This window comes from Acipenser ruthenus, chromosome 3 (genome assembly GCF_902713425.1).
Source record: "Acipenser ruthenus chromosome 3, fAciRut3.2 maternal haplotype, whole genome shotgun sequence".
Taxonomy (NCBI): domain Eukaryota; kingdom Metazoa; phylum Chordata; class Actinopteri; order Acipenseriformes; family Acipenseridae; genus Acipenser; species Acipenser ruthenus.
In genome coordinates, this window is record NC_081191.1 from 18,993,966 (window position 1) to 19,020,271 (window position 26,306).

At 36.4% G+C, this 26,306-nt stretch overlaps 1 protein-coding gene across 2 annotated transcripts in view; it reads right to left on the reverse strand.

Annotated features, from left to right (window-relative positions):
• Positions 1-2,657: 2,657 nt before the first annotated feature.
• nudcd1 (NudC domain containing 1) overlaps positions 2,658-26,306 on the reverse strand; it is an 84,264-nt gene continuing 60,615 nt past the window's right edge. For both annotated transcript variants that reach the window (XM_034058817.3, XM_034058818.3), the window contains 2 exons: positions 3,953-4,112; positions 2,658-3,284 (listed from right to left, as the gene is read on the reverse strand). In XM_034058817.3, coding sequence (XP_033914708.3) covers positions 2,992-3,284; positions 3,953-4,112 — 453 coding nt within the window. In that variant the 3' untranslated portion in view covers positions 2,658-2,991. The remainder of the gene's footprint in view (positions 3,285-3,952; positions 4,113-26,306) is intronic.

Here is a 26,306-nt window from a genome sequence, read left to right on the forward strand (position 1 = left end):
ACACTGAGGATGGAAGGTGCCCACTTGAAAACCCCAGAGATGTACCCTACTTAGCTCAATCCAGACGGTTGTCATGCTGATGCGCTGGGGAGGCCGCACTTTGGTTGATCCCCGGAGCCAGCATCGCAGCCGTTGTGTGTGCTGATGCGCCAGGGAGGCAAAATAAGCTGATCCCTGGAGCCAGCATTACACTTCAGCCATCAACATCAGACAGAAGGATATCTACATCATCATATGGAAGGAAACGTAAATGGATGGAGACGCATATGGATCACATTAGTTTACTGTAAAGCTACGTCTTAGTTGGTGCTTATCTTGGCGAGAGCCGAGTTCAAATCAGCATGAAGTTTTAACATCTACTCTCGTGTAATGGAAATCATAAATACATGTTAATTTGGATTCATATGTTGTTTTTTTCTGACTTTATGTGAACGAAGAGTCACAAATTCGCCCGTTTTCTCATTGGAAATAGGTAAATTTCAAAATATCACTGTCCTGGTCACAAAAGCAAAGTTTGTGGGGAATAATAGCCATTTTCTATACTTTTGAGGCATAAGCAATTAGGAAATAACACTTACTACCCAGGAACAAAAATTGTGTTACATAGTGTTAATCAGCCGTGTGATAAATTAGTTGAAATATTATTCACCACTAACGATATGCCACCCCACCAATGGACATTTGAAAAACAATTTGGGTAAGAGCAGTAAAACATTATTAAAACAACCAGGCACGAGGCATTTACAGATCACAACCATGACAACCATGGATTTCTAGGCTACACATGGCTAATTTGCATATCAGCCTCCTCCTTTCCCCTTCATTTGCAAGACGTCAGGTGAAGAAAAGGTTTGAGTAAAATAAACTGAGCCAATGGAAACCTGAAATGTATAGGGTATTTTTTCATTTGGATGGGGCACAATGTCTCAAGAAAAATTAGAACACACATGGAAACTCCCCCACTGTCACTCCTGTTTCTGAAGCTGCTTTTTTGGTGGCTATAAATTGTTCCTTGGATTGGGAGTGAGCATTTACAAATTAGTATAAATGTCAAGGCTGGCTGATGACTCCATCACCTGTAAAAAAAAACCCAGTATTTAAAACATTGAAACAAGTTTATAAATGAACCATCGGTGCCCCAATACCTCCTGCTGCCCCATAGCAGCTGGCACAGGTAATTGGCTCACACAGCAAGTCATTAAACTAATACTGTATTGTTGTTATAGGATCTCGCGGATAATCTGAAAGAATCTCATCTTAATATTTCTATAAGGAAAAGGAAAGACACTAATAAAAGTGTATCATGCTTCACAGTACAAGTATGGACTAATGGGGAAATGTAAGCAGTCTGGTTAACAGATGTTTTAGATAATTGATCTACACCCTGAAAATAAGAAGGATGCACTGAAATATATGTCATTGTATGTGACCGAAATAAGACTTGTCATAATGTATTATTTTTACTTGGTTTACAATAATATGGCCATGGTACAGCAGGTACGTGTGTACACAGCTTAACAGAGATAACAGTGCCGTTAGCCTGTATTGCAGTCTGTTACAGTCCAAGGACTACGAAATGAGAGTGCAAACCACTCTTTCACTGAATATTATCTGAAGTACAGATGAAAGCATGATCAGGTCTTTCACCAGCTCCTATAAATCTAATGCAATACTGCAGTATATCAATTTTGCACTATAAAGCAATTGCCACAGATTGTTCTATTCAACCCACACTCTTGATACATTATTACCTAATAAACATTTAAATACATACAAATGTAATAAAAGCACATACAGATGCCTGTATAATGTGCTTTGATACCTTATTTTTGGTGTTTTTCATCATTGGTACTTTTTTTGCAGCGATTGTACATTTTTAGCAGCTTCTACAATAGTATTTTTGTGATTATCTTATGGAAAAATGAATCCCTGCTTCCATTATAAGAATACTGTTGGGTTATGTCTTGTATATGTTTAAATCTAGCTCTTTAAAACATGGCTGCTAGCATTAAAAAAGGTAAGGAGAATTCTGGATGATATTCATTTTAGAATAATACTGTATCCATAAACACCAAAGGCTTTCAATTCCCACCATACAATCAGAAACAATCTCGCATGAAATATTTATCATCATATGCCTTGCTTGTACTGTCTATAGGATTAACCTCGTTTTCCCAGGGCAAATATACTGTTATTGTGTGAGACCATTATTGGATTCCACATGAAGACTGGTAAAAATGAAATATCATAATAACCTCTTCAGTCCCAGCTGCCATATAAATGTGTTTTCATAATAAATTATACACAGTAGTTTTTTGGGGAGCCAGAATCTAATAATGCATTTAAGTGTGGGCACTATGCAGGCCTCATAACTACTATATATGTGTAAATCAAGTACTCTGAAAGGAGGAAACTAGTCACAGCACTAGTAAACTTTGTTGTTGTTTTAGATCTGTTTCAGAATTGTTTTTCTACCTTTTTTCTGTTCAAATTAAAAGAAAGTATGTCACCAGGTCCATTTTCAACGGATGTTCCAATAAAATAATAGTGGTAGAAAAAAAAAAGTATATATAAACAAACAAAACAGTGACAGAAAAGCTTCAATTCTAATAATAAAAATAATAATAATAATAATAATATTATGACCTTGCATCAAATACAATTGAAAGTTTTTAATCCAACAAGAGTTATGTATTCATTTAGCAATTAAAATTACACCACATAGTGTATACATGTTAAATGCTGCTTACAATGTTTTGGAATTGTTTGTGCAGTTTTAACAATAATGTTGGTATGCAGTATGCTCCAAAAACAAACCATTTTTTTTCTATATTACATAAACAATTGTTTGCATTTTGAAAAAAAAAAAGCATGTTTAATTTGCAGTTGGTGGTGATACAATATCCTTCATAGCTTGAAATGACTAAAGTATTTTCTAATGTGAAAGAGCGCAGACCACTGCAGAATACAAGCCTAAAAGCTGTATACTCTCTAATTTCCAGTATTTACCTTTATAACAAACAAGTTCTTTGACGTTAAGACAAATAACCTCTCATTTGTTGCTCTAAATCCCAAGACGGTATCATTGGATTCCAGGCTTGCAACTTGTTGCTTAGCAACCTGCCCTACTTGTCTTCCCTCTTTCCTGTTGTAAAGCACAGTGGACACTGGAGAGGGTTGCCGGTAGATGAACACTCTGCGTAAGCACTCACACAGAGCAGCATAGGAATAGTTTGGCGAGCATGTTGAGAACTTCTTGTCACGCTTTGATGCTTGAACATATCCTACAAATGAAAAAGATTCAGGAGGTAAAAATAAGTCAAGTAGACAAACAACCAGTACAAATTACTGAATAAGTGCCACCTAAAGAGCCACTTATTTAGGCGTGAAGCATATTGTTATCTCAACTAATATAGAGCTATTTGAACTAATTTTCTTGTGGTTAAAATTCACTTTGTATCATTTTCGTTTTAAGTCATTACATTCTGGTAAATGTAAAGTTTAAAGTACTTTTAGCCTAAATAGAGATTGTAGAATCATGACCAACCCCCAAGAGCATATGGTCAAATTTGCGCATTTTACATACAATTATAATGACAAAACATACGTATGCTGCACAATAGCAATGTACAAGTGGGAATTGTTAATGTACCATCCACCAAGAATTTTACACAACCCCTGGAACTCTTAATCTAAAGGGTTTACACATAGAGGACAAGGCTGTCACTACCTGAGGTGTACAAATCCTTTTGATCAGAATGCAGTTAGATTAGGATCTAAAGCAATCACATACTGAATCACTACCCTTGTTAAACCTCAGGAAACAAATCAACATCATGAGTCTCCATTAAATAAACCCTCGTTAAAATAACACCTGTTGTTTGAAAACAGACAAACTGGGTTAGCAAATAGTGTTCAATGTGCAAGCATTGTTATGCATTTCTTTCAGTACCTAAGGCATTGAAGGTTGCAATGTGCTCCCACATGTTATCCTGCTGATTTCCATGAGGCTGCCACAGTAAAGCATCCACATCATGGCGAAGACAGAAACATGGCATCTCAGCTGGGTTCACAACAACACTAAACAGGTACTGGTGGCTTCCAAGGTTAACCTGGAAAAGAAAAAACAAGCAATACATAACACTTAGGGAAACATAAAAGCACAGTATTGAAATGTTTTTGTTAAGTACATAGTATCCTCTTGGTCACTGCATAGTGCATTACCCAAGGCATAGGACTCTTTTCAGGGGTGAAGCAAAATGCATATGTATGTCACAATGGCCTTTGTTGTAATGTCCTCTAAAATATGTGGTCTGCCGAGGAATGTTTAAGTTTCATGACAATTTGATGAACGTTTCTCAAATTACAGTGAAACAGCTCTCTCAATAGATCCCTGTCTTTGGTATATAAATCACTTCTTATTAAGGGTCATTACAGATAAGAGAATCCATTCAGCAAAATGGGAGCGATTGTGATTACAATATTTGCATATAAATGTAATGTAAAAAGCAGCTAATTTTCAATAGCTCCTCACCAAAATATAATTACAGAGAATTGTGAGGGTCTGGAGCCAACTCCCCAGTAATGTTGTTGAAGCTGACACCCTGGGATCCTTCAAGAAGCTGCTTGATGAGATCCTGGGATCAATAAGCTACTAACAACCAAACGAGCAAGATGGGCTGAATGGCCTCCTCTTGTTTGTAAACTTTATGTTCTTCAAGGTGTTATCCATAATGTTTAAAGTTGGAGCAACAAATCGTTCTAGAGAAAAAAGTAGTTTATTTTTCAGAGGTCGACAAACAGAGGAACCATGCCCCCTTGTGTTTTATTGCTTATGCAACAGGTTTTGAACACATACGTTAAAAAAATCTCAATGATCCAAATGCATAAATATAGTGACAGGTTTACACCTTCTTCAATACATCTAAATATATTGTATACATTTTACCATCCATTATTAAACTATACTATTATTACTTTCATATACAGGATTTATTTATTTATTATTACTTTTTTAAAAGGGTTAGCTTTGGTTGACTTTAATGGAGAGTTCAGCACTTCTGCTTTGTTAATTTCCTTAGCTACAAAGCATTAAATATCTAGCCTAAACCTCACCGAGTCTTGGCTACAGTAAATTCGGGATTCTAAGAAACCATTATTTATGATCTGTTAGATCTGTTTATTGCTAAACAGGAATGTACATTTATAAAGTGAAACTATCCTATCAGGCCAGATTATATATACCCCCCAATACTTAATCCACTTTGATAAGGATTTGCATAGTGGTCAGTACTGCCAACAGTGTGTCTGACATTACTTTATTAGTGAGCTCTAAAAGCAGCACTGTTATGCATCACCTAATAAATGCTTAAAACACTCAAAGAAAAAAACATTTAAAAGACATTTCTAATGTGCTCAACTTTTAGCCCTTTTTCATAAACCTTAAATGACATGCTTAATATTGGATTATGTACTGAGAATTTGCAACCTTGTATCCCGATTTGATGTATGGCAGAAATGTAAAAACACATTCATATTTCAGCTTTAGACCTAGCTTATTCGTTCTTAAATTAAAAAAACCTGATTCACAAAACATTTCTTCTATAATGAAAGGACAATTCACATTTGTATGTGTTTTATAACTTGATAAAATTTGTTTAGATCTAGAATGGTTTGCCGTTTACTAGGGATATGGATGAAACCAACTCACCTCAGAGCAGATCTCCAAGTATGAATTATTATTTTCATTATTATTTGTGTTCATGTAGTATAAACATGAACACAAATAATTATTTTCATTATTATTTGTGTTCATGAAGTATAAACATCAATGGTCTTAAACAATCAATAAAAAAGTGATATGGTTATCCAGATTTTTGCAGCTTAATTAAGAACAAGCAAAAAAAAAGTGTTTCAGATTATTCTTTTTTTTTCATAGAAGCACAATGATGTCCTTCTATTTTCAAGCAATCCTTAATATTTCTAATCATTGTGGTTTGGTAAACAAAATCCCTAACTCTGGGCATGAATGAATTCATGAATTACAAAATATCATCCTCAGGGTTTTTTGAGTGCCGCTTCTCATGTGTAATACTGGTTTACAGTGTTGGCAGCTTATTCCTTCATGCACAAGAGCTGTTGCTGCAAAAATAAATACTTTTTTTATATATAAAATCACATAGCAAATGCAGAACTGTCATTTGCATGATGGATGTGCAGAATGTTCCACTGGGGAAATGAACACAAAACCAAACCAAACCAAACCAAACCCTGAACATTTTGGTTAATAAACACTATTCTAAAAAGCATCAGAGTGTATTTGTGGTGTTTAGTTCACTCTGTCCATTAAATGTTTGTTTTTATTTTGTATGATATTTCACTGATGGTGACAAAAAGAATGTCTTTAAAAAGGCAGACAAACAAATGAAATATTTTACAATTTAGCATTTACTGTTTTTAAGGTAAGCATTTCAGTATTTTATTCTGCTTTAATAAATATTAAAAAATATCTTGAAATAGCTATTTTTAGACCATGAAAGAAGCCCTTTTTTACCATGAAAATAATACCACTCTACCCATGACACTCCCACTTAAGACAAAGGTGGTTCTGACAAAGAAAAATGCAGAACGTTTTCATAAACAGTCATTCAATTAAAAACAATGCTTACATTAAGTTAACTTTTTTTTTTTTTTACACACAGCCACCAGACATTTCTTTAAACTGCAGAAAAGAGAGAGTGAGTCATGAGTATCAATTATACAGATGGGATTCAGTGGGCACAGAAGCTAATGGGCTGTATTCGACAGCTGTCCTTTTTCTAAAAAATAGCAATAAAATAAAAACACAGTTTAGTCTGTCACATTTTTTAAGACAGTATTTGAACATGGATGTATCCCATGACAACCAGTTTTCTGCACCTAGAGAATATCGTATTTTTTAATATTTTGGATCAGCCTTACCGGAATATACCACAGCATTATATGAAGAAAAATAAACGACAAGTGTCTGCATTAAAATGCACATTCTGCAAATGTAACCCAAGATTCATAAAACAGACCCTTTAAACATAACCTAGAGGAAACCAATTTACAATAACTTGGTTTTCACCAAAGACAATAGCATTAGTTATGTATAGCTCTGATGCCCTTCTGTGAGGCATTCACAAAACAACCTGCAGACATTTTTTTTTTTAAACCTTGTACCAGTATTAAAAATGTTTCACAATCAACTATGTCAAGGCTTTAGCCTTCATGAAATTCTGCTCAACACACCTCCAGTGATCCAATTAAATAATCTTTTTGATTTTCAAAAATAGCAGGCAGTGTTTTAATTGAGAAAGGACATGGTGTTAAGAGGTGTAGTTTTCCATAGAATAATATGCATCTATAGTTTATTTATGACTTGCTCAACCAATTTCTTTTCACTTCTTTTCCTTTTTTCAAAGAATACAATGAGTATTGTATATACCCACGGTGATTGAGTGTCATTCTAGATTATTTGCACACCATTTTATCTTTTCCACGATTTATTTGAGTAGATGGATGCTAACTGCCACTTTACAATGTTAATGCACTCCGTAGCAACATCTTTGCACTTCATGACTTTGCTGCTGCATGGCTGAAGATGCAGCTATGCCTCAACAAACAAGTGTATTTTGTATCGATTAAACTGCAAAAAAAAAAGAAGTTTATCATGCTTTTTTTTTTTTTTTTAAATACATAAAAGCACATAAAAAATGTTGATGGAAACATAGCTACTGACTGGACAGTATGTTGTAGATTAGCGGTGTCACATTACAATTCCTTAATTACATTTCCACTTCCTTAATTGTTGTTTTGTTCTTTTGTCTGCATAAATCTGTCAATTAGCACCATTAGTGTGTTCTGTTTTGATTAACCAGTGGTCTCTGTAGGACTGAATCAATTTACTGGAAACATGTGTCAAAAAAAACAGAGATGCCTGGGTTGGGAGCTCAGAGAATCACATATTTAGAGCTGGAGGTGGGATCTTGTATGCTAAACAGGCTTATTATTATATTAAGATCTGGATGGATGGGATGTAGGCATTTGACCATTATGAAAAACAATGAAAAATATGGTGTTGAATTCCATCACTTAAACCTAAATAACTTTTGTAATTTTCACACACACAATACCCTAATTCAGTTGTTCTTCCGTATTCACCTGTAGGGCTCGATTTTGAAGAAACACTGTAAAACGCAAAATAGCAAAGTACTTTACTTGTGCCCAGCCCCTCATGTTGTGATTTTGAATGGAGTTTGAACTGGGCACTGGTGGAATTCTGTCAGCGTTGACCAATGAAGACAAAGGGTGTAGAGGCAAAACAAAAGTACCGGAGCTGTCCTAACAATCAATAAATGATACTCTGTAACAGTTCATCTTTTCTACATTTTACAGATAACTAAATACCAACCGAGTTTCCACTTTAAGTATTAAACACAACTTATACTAAATCATGTGGCACAGTTAAATCAGTTACTTGATTTATAAGAATACATTTTCCGTTGTTTTTCCAATAAATTGTAGGCGTCCCCAAAGTGACACTGTACAGGAACAATTCTGACAAAAAAAAAACTGTTCCTTCAACAATATAAAGCCCATAATTTATGCTCGTGTGAAATAATGTACTCCAGATCATGTTTTTTTTTTTTTTTTAAGATAATATTTTTTTCATGTGTGGAGATTGAAACGTTGGCAAGAGATGCCACACAGGTAAAGATTACGTGTATATTCAAATGTAAAACGCTTCAAAATAAAATTACTTCCACCAATTACTGTATGAAGTAAGTACAATATATATTTGTATTAAGTTTTTTCATATAAATCTGTATTTTTCAGATCAGCCCTAAAGTTTACCACACCACTGGCACTAACGCAGACAGAAAAGGACAGGGCAAAGCATAGTCACCAAAATCACTGTAGGGCAAAGGTAGTTTCCTTCCGTTTGGGCCGAGTTTTTTCATCAAAGTCATGAGCAAACGTGTTTTACCCTGTCATCAGAATCACACCCCTAGACTTGTTAGCGCACAACCAGACCCAGTGGTTGAAAAACAACATTCATTTGTAAGCTGGCAAGTAATGATCGATATAGAAACAGTGTGGAATGACAGGCACATACAATCTGATATATTATTAAATAGTAGATGATATATCTTGATTTTACCCTAACAATTACCAAGAAAATAAGTATATGGGGACTCCTGCTTTCTTGAGGTGAAAGTGGGAATATGCATAACGTAGGTGTATTAGACTTTGTAAATTGAGCCCAAATTATGTGGTTAATCTGTACTTAGAAAAAACTTCAAATTTTAATTGAATACCTACTGTAGTGCAATACAAGTTTAAGATGGATTCAGATACATTTAGAAAGACAATTATTTCCCCCCCATATGAATCACATAGAAACAAATCCCACATTCAAAGTGAAATTCTCTAATAAAAGCCATGTAGGAATCGTACATTTACAATGAATTTATGTGCTGTTTGGAGCTATTTTCTGAGCTTTATTTTTTTGCAACTTATTTATAGTGTAACAGACAGCTCTGGCACGTCCCTTTTGTGCTAGAAGTCATTAGATCCTTTTGCATGGAAGGCCTCGGTTGCAAGGATGTGCGGTTCTGTGATGGACCCAGATTCAGTTAAAATGCGCTTGCCCACTGAATGAGAATGCAGAGATGGGAGCCCAGCTAACAAGATTTAAGTTTTTGAAGGTATCAGGCTTTTAAAGACTGTCACCCACACCTGTGAGCAGAAACTGACTCACTGAGAGCAGAAACTGACCCAAGACTGTCACAGCTACTGGAAGCAGGCTGAGCTTTGGGAAACAAATTGAACACTTGTCAAACTGCAACAAATATTGTAATGACTGTAATGTGTTTTAAAGAATTTAAAACCAGTAGAACATATTAACAGATCTGTGTAAGGCCTGTGTGGAGAAGTTCATTGCACTGAAGGTCAGACTGACCTGCTGAAAATTCCAAACCTCCTTTATCATGCAAAAGCATTGTTTTTAAATTAGACTCAGAGTCTCAAAACATTCTGATCCAGCGAGAGTAGAATGGCAGAATCTTTGGAACACAGTTAATATGCTAGAAGCAATCTAACTAGGTTTGATTACCGTAAGAAAAATCAGAAGTATTTAAAAAAATAAGAAACCTAATATAATAACATTAAGTAAATGTATGAGCAGTCCTAAGTTAATATTCAAGGTTGCATTTGCTGCCAATTAAAAATTAAACCTCTTGCCTTCTGTGTATATCAATGAAGTAAAATAGAATTGCAGTTTATAAGAGATTGCTATATTGACATATCGGAATTAGAACTACATGTTGTAAAATCATTTAAAAAGTATAAACTAACTAACAGTAAACTTGCTGAAGGAATACAAAACTAATGTTGTAACCTTGTTCTCACCTGCTTGTAGTACAGGCAGTGTTGAAGATGACTCATTGGTTTTGGCCGATGAAGTGGGGATTTTTGATGGTCAGCGATTTAAAAGCCAAGATCCTCTCAATAATGAGTGATCTTGTTAATATTAACAAACAAAATATCTTTCAGATAACAGAAGATAGGAGTTTATATTACAATAATCATTTTCTATTGGCAGGAAGAGATGGGAAAGGAAAGTGTAGGACGTGTTAATGCGTTAAGTTAGATATTGGTTTGAAATAATGAGTATTGAAAAATGCTTACAATAGTGTTTCATATTAAATCAACCCTAAAATTGGCAAAAAACAGAGGTTGTCTTAAAACCTGCTTTTGTATGAACAGCGAAGGTCAGACTTAGTTCAGTCAATATAACACTATGGCATTCTACTATATTAATGATGTATTCAGATATAAATAACTTGAACATCCATTAAACGCTTAAAAGATTTATCAATGGAGTAAAGTGATATTACCATTTCTAGGAGCAGCTGTTATACTGAAGTAACTTAATTAGAAATACATCTTATAATGCCATTTAAAGTTAAACTGTTCAAAGAACAAATTAAAAGTTTATTATAACAGAAGCATGACGTTGACAATATTAGAAACATATTGTTAAGACACATTTGAGATAATGTTCATTTAATTTAATGAATTTAAGAATTAGTTCAGTTTCTCCAACTAAACAAAACGTCTTTTAGACATTACAATATCAATTAAACTAAATAATATAAATGTTTAGTTTATATAAAGGTTTTACTGCAGTAATAAAAACAGAGGTATTTATTCACAGGGAAACTGTAGAGTTTAAAAGTGAAAGAATTAAATGTTTGTCTCAGACACACAGTAGAATTCTGGAAGGGCATTAGACCATCAAAAAATAAAGCTTAGTCTTTGGCACCTCAAAGCAGGATTCGGTGTTGGCTCTTAAAAGCGGGATTTGCCAACCTTGAATGATAACCAATGGAAGGGGCTTTAAGAAAGACAGGAGTATGTATCTCATTATAGGTCAGGCTTGGTCCAAGCATGGTACAAGTTAATATAAGGCTATTATATTTAACATGTTTTATTATAGCTTAAATTTAAATGTAAATAACTGAACTAACCACTGTATGCTTATTCAAATGCTTGTCATAAACCCCTACAGTCTTTTTGTTCCACACTTTAACATACCTGTATATGAAAGTAAACTAAACTGAAAAGGTGATGAGATATGTTGCTCAGAGGGAATATATTAGGCTCAGGTTAATATAAAATCACAAAGAAAGATGATATTATTATATATATATATATATATATATATATATATATACACACACACACACACACAGTACTGTGCAAAAGTTTTAGGCAGGTGTGAAAAAATGCTGTAAAGTAAGAATGCTTTCAAAAAGAGACATGTTAATAGATTATATTTATCAATTAACTAAATGCAAAGTGAGTGAACAGAAGAAAAATCTAAATCAAATCCATATTTGGTGTGACCACACTTTGCCTTCAAAACAGCATCAATTCTTCTAGGTACACTTGCACAAAGTCAAGGATTTTGTAGGCATATAGTCAGGTGTATGATTAAACAATTATACCAAACAGGTGCTAATGATCATCAATTCAATATGTAGGTTGAAACACAATCATTAACTGAAACAGAAACAGCTGTGTAGGAGGAATAAAACTGGGTGAGGAACAGCCAAACTCAGCTAACAAGGTGAGGTTGCTGAAGACAGTTTACTGTCAAAAGTCATACACCATGGCAAGACTGAGCACAGCAACAAAGACACAAGGTAGTTATACTGCATCAGCAAGGTCTCTTCCAGGCAGAAATTTCAAGGCAGACAGGGGTTTCCAGATGTGCTGTCCAAGCTCTTTTGAAGAAGCACAAAGAAACGGGCAACGTTGAGGACCGTAGACGCAGTGGTCGGCCAAGGAAACTTACTGCAGCAGATGAAAGACACATCATGCTTACTTCCCTTTGCAAATCGGAAGATGTCCAGCAGTGCCATCAGCTCAGAATTGGTAGAAAACAGTGGGACCCTGGTACACCCATCTACTGTCAGGAGAAGTCTGGTCAGAAGAGGCCTTCATGGAAGACTTGCGGCCAAAAAGCCATACCTCCGACGTGGAAACAAGGCCAAGCGACTCAACTATGCACGAAAACACAGGAACTGGGGTGCAGAAAAATGGCAGCAGGTGCTCTGGACTGACGAGTCAAAATTGGAAATATTTGGCTGTAGCAGAAGGCAGTTTGTTCGCTGAAGGGCTGGAGAGCGGTACACGAAAGTGTCTCTGCAGGCAACAGTGAAGCATGGTGGAGGTTCCTTGCAAGTTTGGGGCTGCATTTCTGCAAATGGAGTTGGGGATTTGGTCAGAATTAATGGTCTCCTCAATGCTGAGAAGTACAGGCAGATACTTATCCATCATGCAATACCATCAGGGAGGCATCTGATTGGCCCCAAATTTATTCTGCAGCATGACAACGACCTCAAACATACAGCGAAAGTCATTAAGAACTATCTTCAGCGTAAAGAAGAACAAGGAGTCCTGGAAGTGATGGTATGGCCCCCACAGAGCCCTGATCTCAACATCATCGAGTCTGTCTGGGATTACATGAAGAGAGAGAAGCAACTGAGGCTGCCTAAATCCACAGAAGAACTGTGGTTAGTTCTCCAAGATGTTTGGGCCAACCTACCTGCCGAGTTCCTTCAAAAACTGCATGCAAGTGTACCTAGAAGAATTGATGCTGTTTTGAAGGCAAAGGGTGGTCACACCAAATATTGATTTGATGTAGATTTTTCTTCTGTTCACTCACTTTGCATTTTGTTAATTGATAAATATAAACTATTAACATGTCTATTTTTGAAAGCATTCTTACTTTACAGCATTTCTTTCACACCTGCCTAAAACATTTGCACAGTACTAATTATATATATATATATATATATATATATATATATATATATATATATATATATATATATATATATATATAGCATCTCTTAATACACATATAAACTTGTATTGTATTGTGAGGTATTATGAACTGTGATTCACCTGACTTTTTAGAAAATGGAGGGGTTGAAAATAAGAGAAGCTATGAGATCATGTTACAATATTTTTGGAAAGTTATATCCAATTAGTTTTAAAAAGAGTTGACCGGATCCTTATAGAATATATAATTAACTCAAAAGATAAGAACTGTCAAGGCAGATTGATGATCAGATTTAATTGGGACTGCTGATGTATTCAATGGAGGGAAAATCCTATAGAAACCAAGGTAAAACCCCAGTCAAGTATCGCGCGACTTGCTAACTACAAGTTGTGTGGTCCATGCTCTGAAGAGCTCTGAAAAACTGATTGCTGTTTGGTCGAAGTCAAGTCTGTGCCTTTTGAAGACGCTTCTTATTTGTCAATATATCCTACACTACACTTCCATATACTGGAAGGTAAGCATATATTTGAAACAGCGTGTCTAAAATTAACTGCGCGTGTGAAAATTAATTAGACCTGGCGTGCCTGACGCGCAATTAATAAATGGACCGCAAAGGGTTAATGTGTGGGGGTTGAATACTTATGCAAGCAAGATATTTCAGTTTTTTATTTCTTAAAATTATTTCCCAAGATAAAACCAATGTCACCTTACAATAATTGATTTTGAGTTTCAGTGTTTTAAAATAAAATATCAAACAGAACGCAATTTCAATGTACCATTTGTAATTCAGTAATATGAGAGAATTTGTTAGGGGTCTGAATACTTTTGCAAGGCACTGTATATACAGTATATATATATATATATAATATATATATATATATATAATAAATATATAAATAAATAAATAAAGAGTATGTGCGAAATTGCCAATAGAGAATGTATTCCTGATGGCAATGCTGCCTACATAATCAAAAATAATATGCATTGTCAGAGCTCATTATAATGTCATATCCGTCAGCTTATGGATATAAAAAGGTAGACATTTAATGGCCCTGAAAGAAAACATTTTAAACTACTCAACCATCACACCCTCAAACCTGCAAATCTAAAGTGCCTTACGTATTCTGAAAATCAATTCCTATTTACAATAGCATGAACATAGTTCTTTCTGTTTGTCACAGTATGTGGATAACAATTTACCTGGTAAAGAAGAGTGAAAGACATGCTTGTTTGTTTTTTGCGATTCATACATTTCTCCCCATAACAACCAACTCTAATGATAAAGATTAATAGAAGATATGACATGAACATTCTAAAAATAATGGCACCAATATGTTAGGATATAGAATGCAGTCTTCAGGGTATACACATACTGAAAATGAACAGCAACAAATTCACCTTAAGACCTGTTGCAGAGGAAAAAATACCATTTAGGTTGTAGTAAACCTTTTAAAATCTGTCCTGTTGTTTGTTAAAACACCATAATGCTACATTATGCACATTATATATATATATATATATATATATATATATATATATATATATATATATATATATAGTTTGCACTAGAGCTTTAAAAGTCCTTAAACATGAAGAGAGAGAAGCAACTGAGGCTGCCTAAATCCACAGAAGAACTGTGGTTAGTTCTCCAAGATGTTTGGGCCAACCTACCTGCCGAGTTCCTTCAAAAACTGTGTGCAAGTGTACCTAGAAGAATTGATGCTGTTTTGAAGGCAAAGGGTGGTCACACCAAATATTGATTTGATGTAGATTTTTCTTCTGTTCACTCACTTTGCATTTTGTTAATTGATAAATATAAACTATTAACATGTCTATTTTTGAAAGCATTCTTACTTTACAGCATTTCTTTCACACCTGCCTAAAACATTTGCACAGTACTATATATATATATATATATATATAGCATCTCTTTTAATACACATATAAACTTGTATTGTATTGTGAGGTATTATGAACTGTGATTCACCTGACTTTTTAGAAAATGGAGGGGTTGAAAATAAGAGAAGCTATGAGATCATGTTACAATATTTTTGGAAAGTTATATCCAATTAGTTTTAAAAAGAGTTGACCGGATCCTTATAGAATATATAATTAACTCAAAGATAAGAACTGTCAAGGCAGATTGATGATCAGATTTAATTGGGACTGCTGATGTATTCAATGGAGGGAAAATCCTATAGAAACCAAGGTAAAACCCCAGTCAAGTATCGCGCGACTTGCTAACTACAAGTTGTGTGGTCCATGCTCTGAAGAGCTCTGAAAAACTGATTGCTGTTTGGTCGAAGTCAAGTCTGTGCCTTTTGAAGACGCTTATTTGTCAATATATCCTATACTACACTTCCATATACTGGAAGGTAAGCATATATTTGAAACAGCGCGTCTAAAATTAACTGCGCGTGTGAAAATTAATTAGACCTGGCGTGCCTGACGCGCAATTAATAAATGGACCGCAAAGGGTTAATGTGTGGGGGTTGAATACTTATGCAAGCAAGATATTTCAGTTTATTTCTTAAAATTATTTCCCAACATAAAACCAATGTCACCTTACAATAATTGATTTTGAGTTTCAGTGTTTTAAAATAAAATATCAAACAGAACGAAATTTCAATGTACCATTTGTAATTCAGTAATATGAGAGAATTTGTCAGGGGTCTGAATACTTTTGCAAGGCACTGTATATACAGTATATATATATATATATATATATATATATATATATATATATATATATATATTATATATATAATAAATATATAAATAAATAAATATATAAATAAATAAATAAATAAAGAGTATGTGCGAAATTGACAATAGAGAATGTATTCCTGATGGCAATGCTGCCTACATAATCAAAAATATGCATTGTCAGAGCTCATTATAATGTCATATCCGTCAGCTTATGGATATAAAAAGGTAGACATTTAATGGCCCTGAAAGAAAACATTTTAAACTACTCAACCATCACACCCTCAAACCTGCAAATCTAAAGTGCCTTACGTATTCTGAAAATCAATTCCTATTTACATAGCATGAACATAGTTCTTTCTGTTTGTCACAGTATGTGGATAACAATTTACCTGGTAAAGAAGAGTGAAAGACATGCTTGTTTGTTTTTTGTGATACATACATTTCTCCCCATAACAACCAACTCTAATGATAAAGATTAATAGAAGATATGACATGAACATTCTAAAAATAATGGCACCAATATGTTAGGATATAGAATGCAGTCTTCAGGGTATACACATACTGAAAATGAACAGCAACAAATTCACCTTAAGACCTGTTGCAGAGGAAAAAATACCATTTAGGTTTTATTAAACCTTTTAAAATCTGTCCTGTGGTTTGTTAAAACACCATAATGCTACATTATGCACATAATATATATATATATATATAGTTTGCACTGGAGCTTTAAAAGTCCTTAAACAGTGGTACATAATCATAGCAAAGATTCAGCTGGTACATACACATTGGAAGCACTCCTAGCAACGGTACATATTCATAGCAACAGTACACATTCATAACAACAGCTCTGACTTCTGACAGACTCAAGCTTCTACGCTGAACATTCACAAAAAAATGAAAAGATGCTAAAAACACAGAAGTTGTAATAAAATCATCTGTCTATCAAAAATACAGACTTAGTAGAGAAATATGAGCCATAGGACCTGCACCGGTTTTAGAAAGTCTATGTTACTGTCTATGTTGCAGTTGGGAAACCAAATGGAGATAAAGCGCCTTTCAAGGTTTAATAAAACATATATGGACTGCACATTTCAGGTATAGTGTAATGCTTCTGTCCCCTCGGGCACTATATCCACCTCAGGAACAATAGTTTTCCATCATAAGCCTTGATGCCAGACCATATTTGTACAACATTTTACTTCCCACAGTGTGAAACAAGAAATTAACACTTGTTATACTAAAAATCATTCAAATGGCAAAGGAAATGATTACTGGTATTGCAACTACAGCCATGTACAAATCTGTTGAAGAAGGCTTTTAAACAGAGGACATTATAAAAATAATTATAAAGGATTGCTTCCCAAGGTGGTGGCAGGCTGTTATTGTCCTATAAATGCCAGATTGTCTCATTTGAGGAAGTTGGTGATTTGTTGCAAAGATAGATTATATACTTTGTTAATCTTATTGAAGAGAACAAAGTCATTTCATTAACAGTTACACTTCTAAAACAACATTAAGAAAACCTATTTATATTATTGAGATGACCTTGTTTGAAAGAATCAGTGCTCTAGAAGTAAAATTCCCCAGTGATATTTGTGATGTTTTTAACCGACCAATTGTTTGAAATGTCAATCAGATTAGATGTGCTCATGGAAAACGCAGTTTTCTGAAAACATTCAGAATGGTGCAGTTATTGTAAGAACTGTAGTACAAGTATTGTTCACACAGAGTGGTTGAGTTTTCCTAAAAAGTAACATTCTGATTTTGTTGTCCAAAAACAGCACTTTTCAGTCACGCGCTGGCATACTACTGTACAGTTACATTGGAATAGGAGTTATGTTGCAGTAGGATGAGTACCACAGATGAATAAAATTCTGCAAATTATATCCCCAGCATTTGACAGTTTATGGTTCTACACTTTTGCATTATAGATCATCATAGCCTAAAGGATTAAAAACCTTAAATCTGACAGCTTCTCTACAAACTGTTCCAACATCTAAGACTCTTGATTAAAACAAACACAAACATTTTCACCAGCCTCACAGCACAACAGATTAACAAAAATAGGTACAGTAGAGAGTCAATTATCCAGACTAAATTGGGACCAATACTAGTTTGCATAATCAATTTGTATGGATAATCGAACAGGTATTAATAACAATTACTGCACATTTAATAATGTATAGAATAAAGTTAACACACACAAGTACTTAGTACACAAGAACCTACTGATGATATACAGCTAGTAACCTATTATATCACATTAACCACACAAAAGTACAAAGCTTTACAAATCATTAAATTAATGCAATTCTGTAAAACTTTAACACCCACAGTTAAGGTAATAAAATATTGTAATTAAAACGTACCATATACCAAACTTTGAAAATCAAAGAATACAATTCAGTAAAACTTTGATACATTAGACCTTTAGGAATCATTAAACTTCAAATTCAGTAAAATGTTTCTGTACTTTGAAACTTTCAGTTAAGGCATTATAATAACGTGCAATTGAAATGAATAAAATTAAGCTTCTTAGCTGCTCAATAAGAGACAGGATCTCCAGCCTGACAAAATAGATGAAAAAAATCAACAACGAGGTGGCTATTTTAATTTGCTTAACTGCAACAATTTAAAAAGCACACAAATGCTTCATCTAAGGTTTTGATGGTCTGATTAATTCTGTAACTTTCATTTGCCTCAGTCTGCTGGTCCTTTTTTGGCAGCTAAATACACCATCTGTGTAGCTCAATTAATTCAAGCAAATTTGTTAATTATTAATTCATAAATTCATTTGACTTTTCCAAGTTTTAAACTTAATTACTCATCTCCCCCTGTGCACCAAAGAAAATGAATCATTCTATACCAAAGCAAATGAACATTGGCTGGTCTCAATCATGGTTAATTTCTAAATTTTGTACACATCACATAGCAATTTATTCCAATTGTAAATACATTGTTTTACAAAAACTACTAATTGGAATCCATAAATATAATTTCAAAACTAAAGCAGGCATGAAAAGTTTAATTAAAAGCAACAGATTTAAATTTAATTAACAGTTTTAGGCATCTATAAACCCATGGTTTGGGCAAGTATGGAAAGCGAAATGTAAGCCTACAGTAGAAGTGGTCTTATAGTGGTGCGGTTAACCAGAGATATTGCCAAAACCTTGCACTTTGGGTTAGAAGCATGTAACTTGGTATGAATAAATCATTAATATGCTCTAAACATTTTCTGATATGGAACCACCCTCTCAGATCTTCCTAAGTGGAAACATTTAAAACTTTTATTTTTGTGTGTAGTACATAGCTGAAAACTGCAATCACACAAACTATTTACCCAATTGATCATACATTGTTAAAACAGGTTATAACAAATATAATACATTTAAAACCTATATATGTTACAAAAGACATCAAATGTTTACAGTACACAACAAAATATTCACCTATTACCATGTTTTCTGTTATCATATTCAACAGTAACCTGGCAGAACAAAATGAGCACAATCGTACTGTCAAGCAAGACATCTCCATTTAACTAATTATGGAAGCAGTTTCCTGAACAGTTACAGAGAGCAGTACATTTGAGGCTGGCCTTGTAGCATTTGCACTGGCCTCTGCATGCCTTCTTACAGCTACAGTGTATCAGCTCATAGCATGCGTCATGAGCGTGACGAAGGGCTGTCCACATTGGTTTCCATCCAGAACCGTCACTCTTCTGCCAACCCATCTGCAAGACTGGGCATCTTGGGATCCCTTTGTGTGCCTGTCCCCATATATGTCCTGCCTGGTAGGCTGCACGCATGGTGTGCTGTTTCAAAGCTGCCTGTGTTGGTGGGATGTTGTCCAAGGCCCGTGACCTTCTTGAAAATAGCTGCTGCCTAGTCTCATTGACCTTATTTCAGTCTACTGGTTCTATCATACATAAATACAACAATTTTCTCTATGAGAACCATAACATTGTCTGGACTGTGTGGTGGGGCCAAAGCTAATGTCAGAAAAGCATCTGTCACATCGGGAAAGGCATTCCACGTGTCCCATGCTGTCTTCTTGCCTTTTCCAGCAAAGAACGAGACTGTCGCACCCGGTAAATGCGTGAAACATTGGCACTACCTTTGCTTTCCATTAACCTAATGCTGCTGCAATGTCATGTGCAGCAATGTACCTGAAGTGTTGCCTACAACAAAGAATATCCTTACTTCAGTAACTGGAATGTGTTGTATGTGATCCACTATGATTGCAATCACATCTGTGTCTTCTGTCCTGACCATGATCGGTTGATGTCCATAGTGTGCTGCATCTGACAAATGCAACATTATGCACATGCCTGCTTTTTCGAGCATACATGGCTGTATGGTACTTTTGTCCTCCCTAACCTCCCTCACCAAGAGTACTGTACACTTCTTTGCCATCCACATGAATCAAGGCAACTTGTTCTGCTAGAAGATGGAACAGTTCTGTTTTGTTTTCATTCACATGCAGAAAGCTTTGCCAATTTCCTTGGACATGTGAAGAGGAAACTATCCTTCTTCTCATGCCTGTACCACTTTTCTCTTGCATAGCTGCCGTCAGACTGTTTGGGATGTGTATAAACTGGAAAATGTCCAACATGTGCACTGACTGGAGCAGTCTTATGATGTATGGCATGAATACAGTATCCATATAATCCTGGAATGTCTTCGATGTGCCTGGTGACAGCATTTGAACTACTACAGCACCATCCAATATAGCTGCATTCACTTGTGGGATGCCTTCTGGAGCATGGGAATGAGCCTCTAGTTACACAAGAAGATTTGCTTTTGTGCCAGATCGCATTTCACCCGGCTTAGACAGTGATGGGGGTGAAGGTTGATTTTCATGTGTGAAAAACTGATCCAGATTACCATCTCGGGACTGGCATGCAAGGTACAGCCATGAGAATAAAGCACAGGCATCCTTCAGAGCTGCTACCTGAGTTTTCTGTTTTGGAAGAGCTATTTTTCAGGAAAACAGTGGGAACTTGTTTTTATGCAGTGGTTCTGTAATTGGTTTTGATTTCTCCACAAATCTCTCCTTGACAAAGAGGTCATATTGTGCCTGGCCCACTTTGAGCACATCTTTGACTGTTTGCACTATATCAGTGTCCATGATGTCTTTGGTGTACAATGTGAGAAGATCACCACTATCCTCTTTGAAAGGGTTCCCTATTTCTTCGAAGACAGTGACCAGAGCTATAACCTCCTTTGCACAGGATACCTGTACACTTGCTACTTGTTCATGGTGTAGATTCTTTGCTGTTATTGATGTCCTCAAATTCTTGGATAAGCTGAGATACCTCTGGTCCTGCAATCATCCAACGTCTACATGCTATTGGATTCTCAGTCAGCCCTACTGCACCTCCATCTGCTTTCACTTGGGCGTTGACTTGTTAATGTGCCTGGTCCAGTGCAATTGCATAGAATGGACCCTTCATAGAATGCAGCTCTCAGTCAGCCCACATGGCTCATCTCTCTCCAATTGAACTTCCTGTTTTGTCAATAAAGTTGATTCAATAGAAGACCCTTGATGGGTCTATGTTCACATAGATCCTATAATGTAGATGGAAAACAGGGACACACTACTGTTGAATAATTTTAATGCTAACAGTAATTTGTAAGCAGATGACCAATTTTATCTTTTGAATATAAACATATTTAATATTTTAGTAATTATAGAACGAATAGTATTATATTAATTATGAATGTGTTTAATTTTATAAATATAAATTATGGTATACATTGTAAATAATTATTTGTGCTGAATAATAACAAAAATAATCATTAAATAAGCTACATACACACATGTCTACATACAGTTTTTTTCAGAGGAGGTTGAATTGCAGTGTACAAAAATGAAGGTAGATTGAATATACCATATTATTTCGAATTAACGTCGCCCTCAAATTAATGCCTCACTCTGATATCAGCTTTTTAATAGAGGCCGTCCTCGAATAAACACCGCTCTCAATAAAGAAACGTAAAGGAATTTTTTTCTACCCCTGCTCAAAAAAATAAAGAAATGCGCAACTCTGCCTCTGTACATGACACCCACGAAGAGACTGCAACCTCAATCCAGCATGTAATACAAACTAATGTACACCCACCTTAGTAAGCAAATGTTATTTTATACTACAGTCCTGACAGACAACCCAAAATGAACTACTTACAGCACAGCAGTCCTTCACATACCTTTATTCAGTGCCAACACAGCAGGGGATAAAACAAGGGCTGTCTGTTTACCTTGTCGTCAGCTTGGATGGTGAAAACTTCAACTTCAACTCTAAGCGCTATCCAAAAGCTGGCTGAAGATATCTTCTTGTAGGGGGTTTACTTGTTTTTTATTCAATTGGAATTTCTCAGTCCTGTACAATTATAATATATTGTATATATATATATCAATCTCTCTCTCTCTCTCTATATATATATATATACACACACACACACACACACAGTATATATATGTATAAAAAAAACTTGCTATCTATGAGAAGATTTAGTTTTGGTTTCTCTTCAGAGAAATTACAAAATAAGCAAGTACATTACAGTGAGAAAAAAAAAAATTAACAGAAATCAAACCAACATTCAGAGGTAGTATTTTATAAATCTCTCCTCTTCTTGTCCCGCCCCATAGCAACCAATACACACTCCTGATTCGCTGGTACAGTACTCCCCTGACCTCCCAACTCCCACCCAATAGGCTCTCGTTAACTGTCAATAAATGTACTGTACATAAGAATGTACTGTACACAAAAACACACAAGAGTATAGTGCTGCAGATCGGAGCTTCTCATGGCGCTGTTTCTAAAATGCCTTAAATCATTTAAGATTTCCATTACACAAGAGTAGATGTTAAAACTTCATGCTGATTTGAACTCGGCTCTCGCCAAGATAAGCACCAACTGAGATGTAGCTTTACAGTAAACTAATGTGAGCCATATGTGTCTCCATCCATTTGCGCTTCCTTCCATATGATGATGTAGATATCCTTCTGTCTGGTGTTGATGGCTGAAGTGTAATGCTGGCTCCAATGGATCAGCTTATTGCCTCCCCAGCGCATCAGCACACACAATGGCTGCGATGCTGGCTCCGGGGATCAACCACAGTGTGGTCTCCCCAGCGCATCAGCATGACAACCGTCTGGATTGAGCTAAGTAGGGTACATCTCTGGGGTCTTCAAGTGGGCAACTTGCATCCTCGGTGTTTCGTCGACTAGCCCACACCACCTCAAGAGGGCTCGACGGTGATTCTGGCGTCCCAGCATCACCCCCCTCCGTCCCCCACTCAACTCAGCCCAGCTACTTACCTGCACATCAGCTTTCCTTTCTATTGTGCTTGAGATACCCAGCCAGAATCTTTCCGTCTCAACCACAGCCAGTTCCTGCTCCTCTCTGCCGCTTCAGATGAATTCTTCACTGTGCAACGCAACTCTTGGCAACTGAATCCGATGTCTCTGAGAAACCGGGTTGTAGAGTGTGCCACAAATCCTCGACAACCCACCTCCACTGGGTAAACCCGGACTCTCCATCCTCGCTGTTCCGCTTCAGTGGCTAGTTGAGCATACCGCAGTTTCTTCCTCTCATACGCCTCATCTACAGCATCCTCCCATGGCACTGTTAACTCTACCAGGTGAACAAGGCGTGCTGATCCAGACCACAAGACAATATCTGGTCGAAGGTCAGTGGTGGCAATCTCAGGTGGAAAAATAAGCCATTGACCAACATCTGCCAGCATTTTCCAGTCTCTAGCAGCTTCCAGTTGTCCTGGGCGAGGATTGGTTTTAACACCTTTTCTTGGTGGTTGCTCTCCTGGGCGGAGGAATGTTGTCTTTTGTCTGTAATGTTTTGATGGAACAGGAGGCAACTTATTGGTCGTGTTATGCTTGTCTTCCAATGCTAAGGCCAAACATCGCAGCACCTGGTCATGGTGACAAGTAACCCGTCCTTAGCTAAGAGCCACCTTACATCCTGTCAAAATGTGCCTTAATGTTGAACACAAAGGACATGAGGGATCCTCTCCTACCCAGAGGTTTAGGTTCTGTGGTGATGGGAGAACATCATATATTGACCTGATGAGGAAACTGATCCTGCTCTGTTCCATTGACCATAGCTCTTGCCAGCCAATCTTGCGTTGTTCCACACTCTCCCATCTCATCCATTCTCCCTGCTTGGCCTGGGAAATGGCCTTTATACACCTCATCCTCTCCTCCTGCTTTTGCACCTCGTTGACTACCAGCTTCCTCCGTTGAGCTGGGGCTGCCTTGTGCCATGTAGGAGGAGCTGAACTGAGACCAAGACCACCTCTTCCATGCTGAACTTGCCCCATGATATCACCAATTCGAAGGGCAGCCTTTGCATCCTCCACAGCTTTCTTTGCCGCCCACTTTCTTCCAGTTTTCAACACAGGTGCTGCCTCCCTTACGCATTTGTCGCGTGACTCTACTAATGTCATTTCCAGTCTGACCTTGGCGCACTTAAACTCCTCGGTTAGAGCGGAGACTGGTAGCAGCAGTATTCCTTTACCATAAAGTCCCACTCTGCTGAGGCAGCGTGGAACTCCCAACCATTTCCTGATATATGAACTGAGCTTCTCTACTGTTGTCAAAGAAACTTCGTACACAGTCAGTGGCCACAGCAACCTCGGCAGTAGACCAAACTGAAAGCACCAGAGTTTTAATTTGCCTGGTAAAGTGCTGCTGTCTATGCTCTTCAACCCTTCCACTGACTGTTGTCTAACTTCTCCCACACAAACTGTATCCTTTAGATCCCTGTCATACCATATCCCAAGACTCTTCACTGGCTTCTCAGACACTGTTGGTATTGCCTCACCATTAATGAAGAACGTTTTATCTACTACTTTACATTTAATTATAGAGATGCTCCTTGATTTAGTGGGCTTGAATTGCATTCGTGCCCATTGAATGTCATTGGTTAATTTGCCCAGTAACCGATTAGTGCAGGCTACTGTTGTAGTCATGGTTGTCATGTCATCCATGTATGCTCGAATTGGTGGTAGTCGCATTCCAGAAGCCAAGCGCTCTCCTCCCACTACCCATTTTGATGCCATAATGATTACTTCCATTGCCATGGTAAAAGCCAGTGGAGAAATGGTGCATCCTGCCATTATTCCAACTTCTAGGCATTGCCATGTAGTGCTGAATTCTGAAGTTGAAAAATTAAATTGCAAATCTCCAAAGTAGGCTTTCACTAAGTTTGTTATTGTCATTGGTACACTGAAAAAATCAAATGCTGCCCAAAGAAGTTCATGTGTCACTGAACCATATGCATTAGCCAAATCCAGGAATGTCACATGGAGCTCCTTCCTCTCCTTTTTAGCTGATTGAATTTGTTGCCAGATCACATTAATGTGTTCTAAGCATGTTCTAAATCACAACATTGTACACACAGTTAAATGATTAAAAAAAAAAAAATTAGATAAAAAGATGTATTGTTTCAAATTACGGCAACCAGAGGACACTGCCAATTGAGTTCCATATCCAGAAATGTTCAGCATGGGTCAATATATAAAATTGTACCAAATTTCATGCTTCTAACCCAAAGTATAAGGTTTTTTTGCTTAACCACACCACTATTAGAGGACCGACAGCATACAGGCAAAACAAACATCTGCTCAATGTGGTAGCACAAGGGTAAACGGTGAGGCACTCAAGAGTTTATAATGGACTCTGACATCAGGAACACCAAAAAAAGATAACTGCTTAACTGACTCCTTTCCTTTAGGGCAGTGGTTCCCAAACTTTTTGGGTGTTTGGACCCCTTCTGAACCTCCAAAAATTTCGTGAACCAACACGTACTACTATCATAGTGACACACAGCCGCTATACAATGAAATTCTATTCATTTTGCTTTCCACTATAGTGCGGCAATTGATAATGATGTCACGTTGGAGCGATGAGTTTTAGCCTTAAATCTGGTTCTGCATCCAGCCTACTCTGGTACTTTGAATTCAACACAACAAGCTCAGAAAATCCACTTTCACAGGAGTATGTGGTGGCGAACGTGTAACCAGATGTCAGTCAGACTTCGTTGTGTGAAGACTAACTTTAAAGAGCTGTCACATGAAAGCTTGGTTAGGCTGTCTTACTCCTTTGATGTCAAGTTCATGTGCATTTCACTGTCAATGTTCACAAATGGGTTTCTACTCCACTTATTTTTTTGAGTCGATTCGAAGTGGCACCGAAT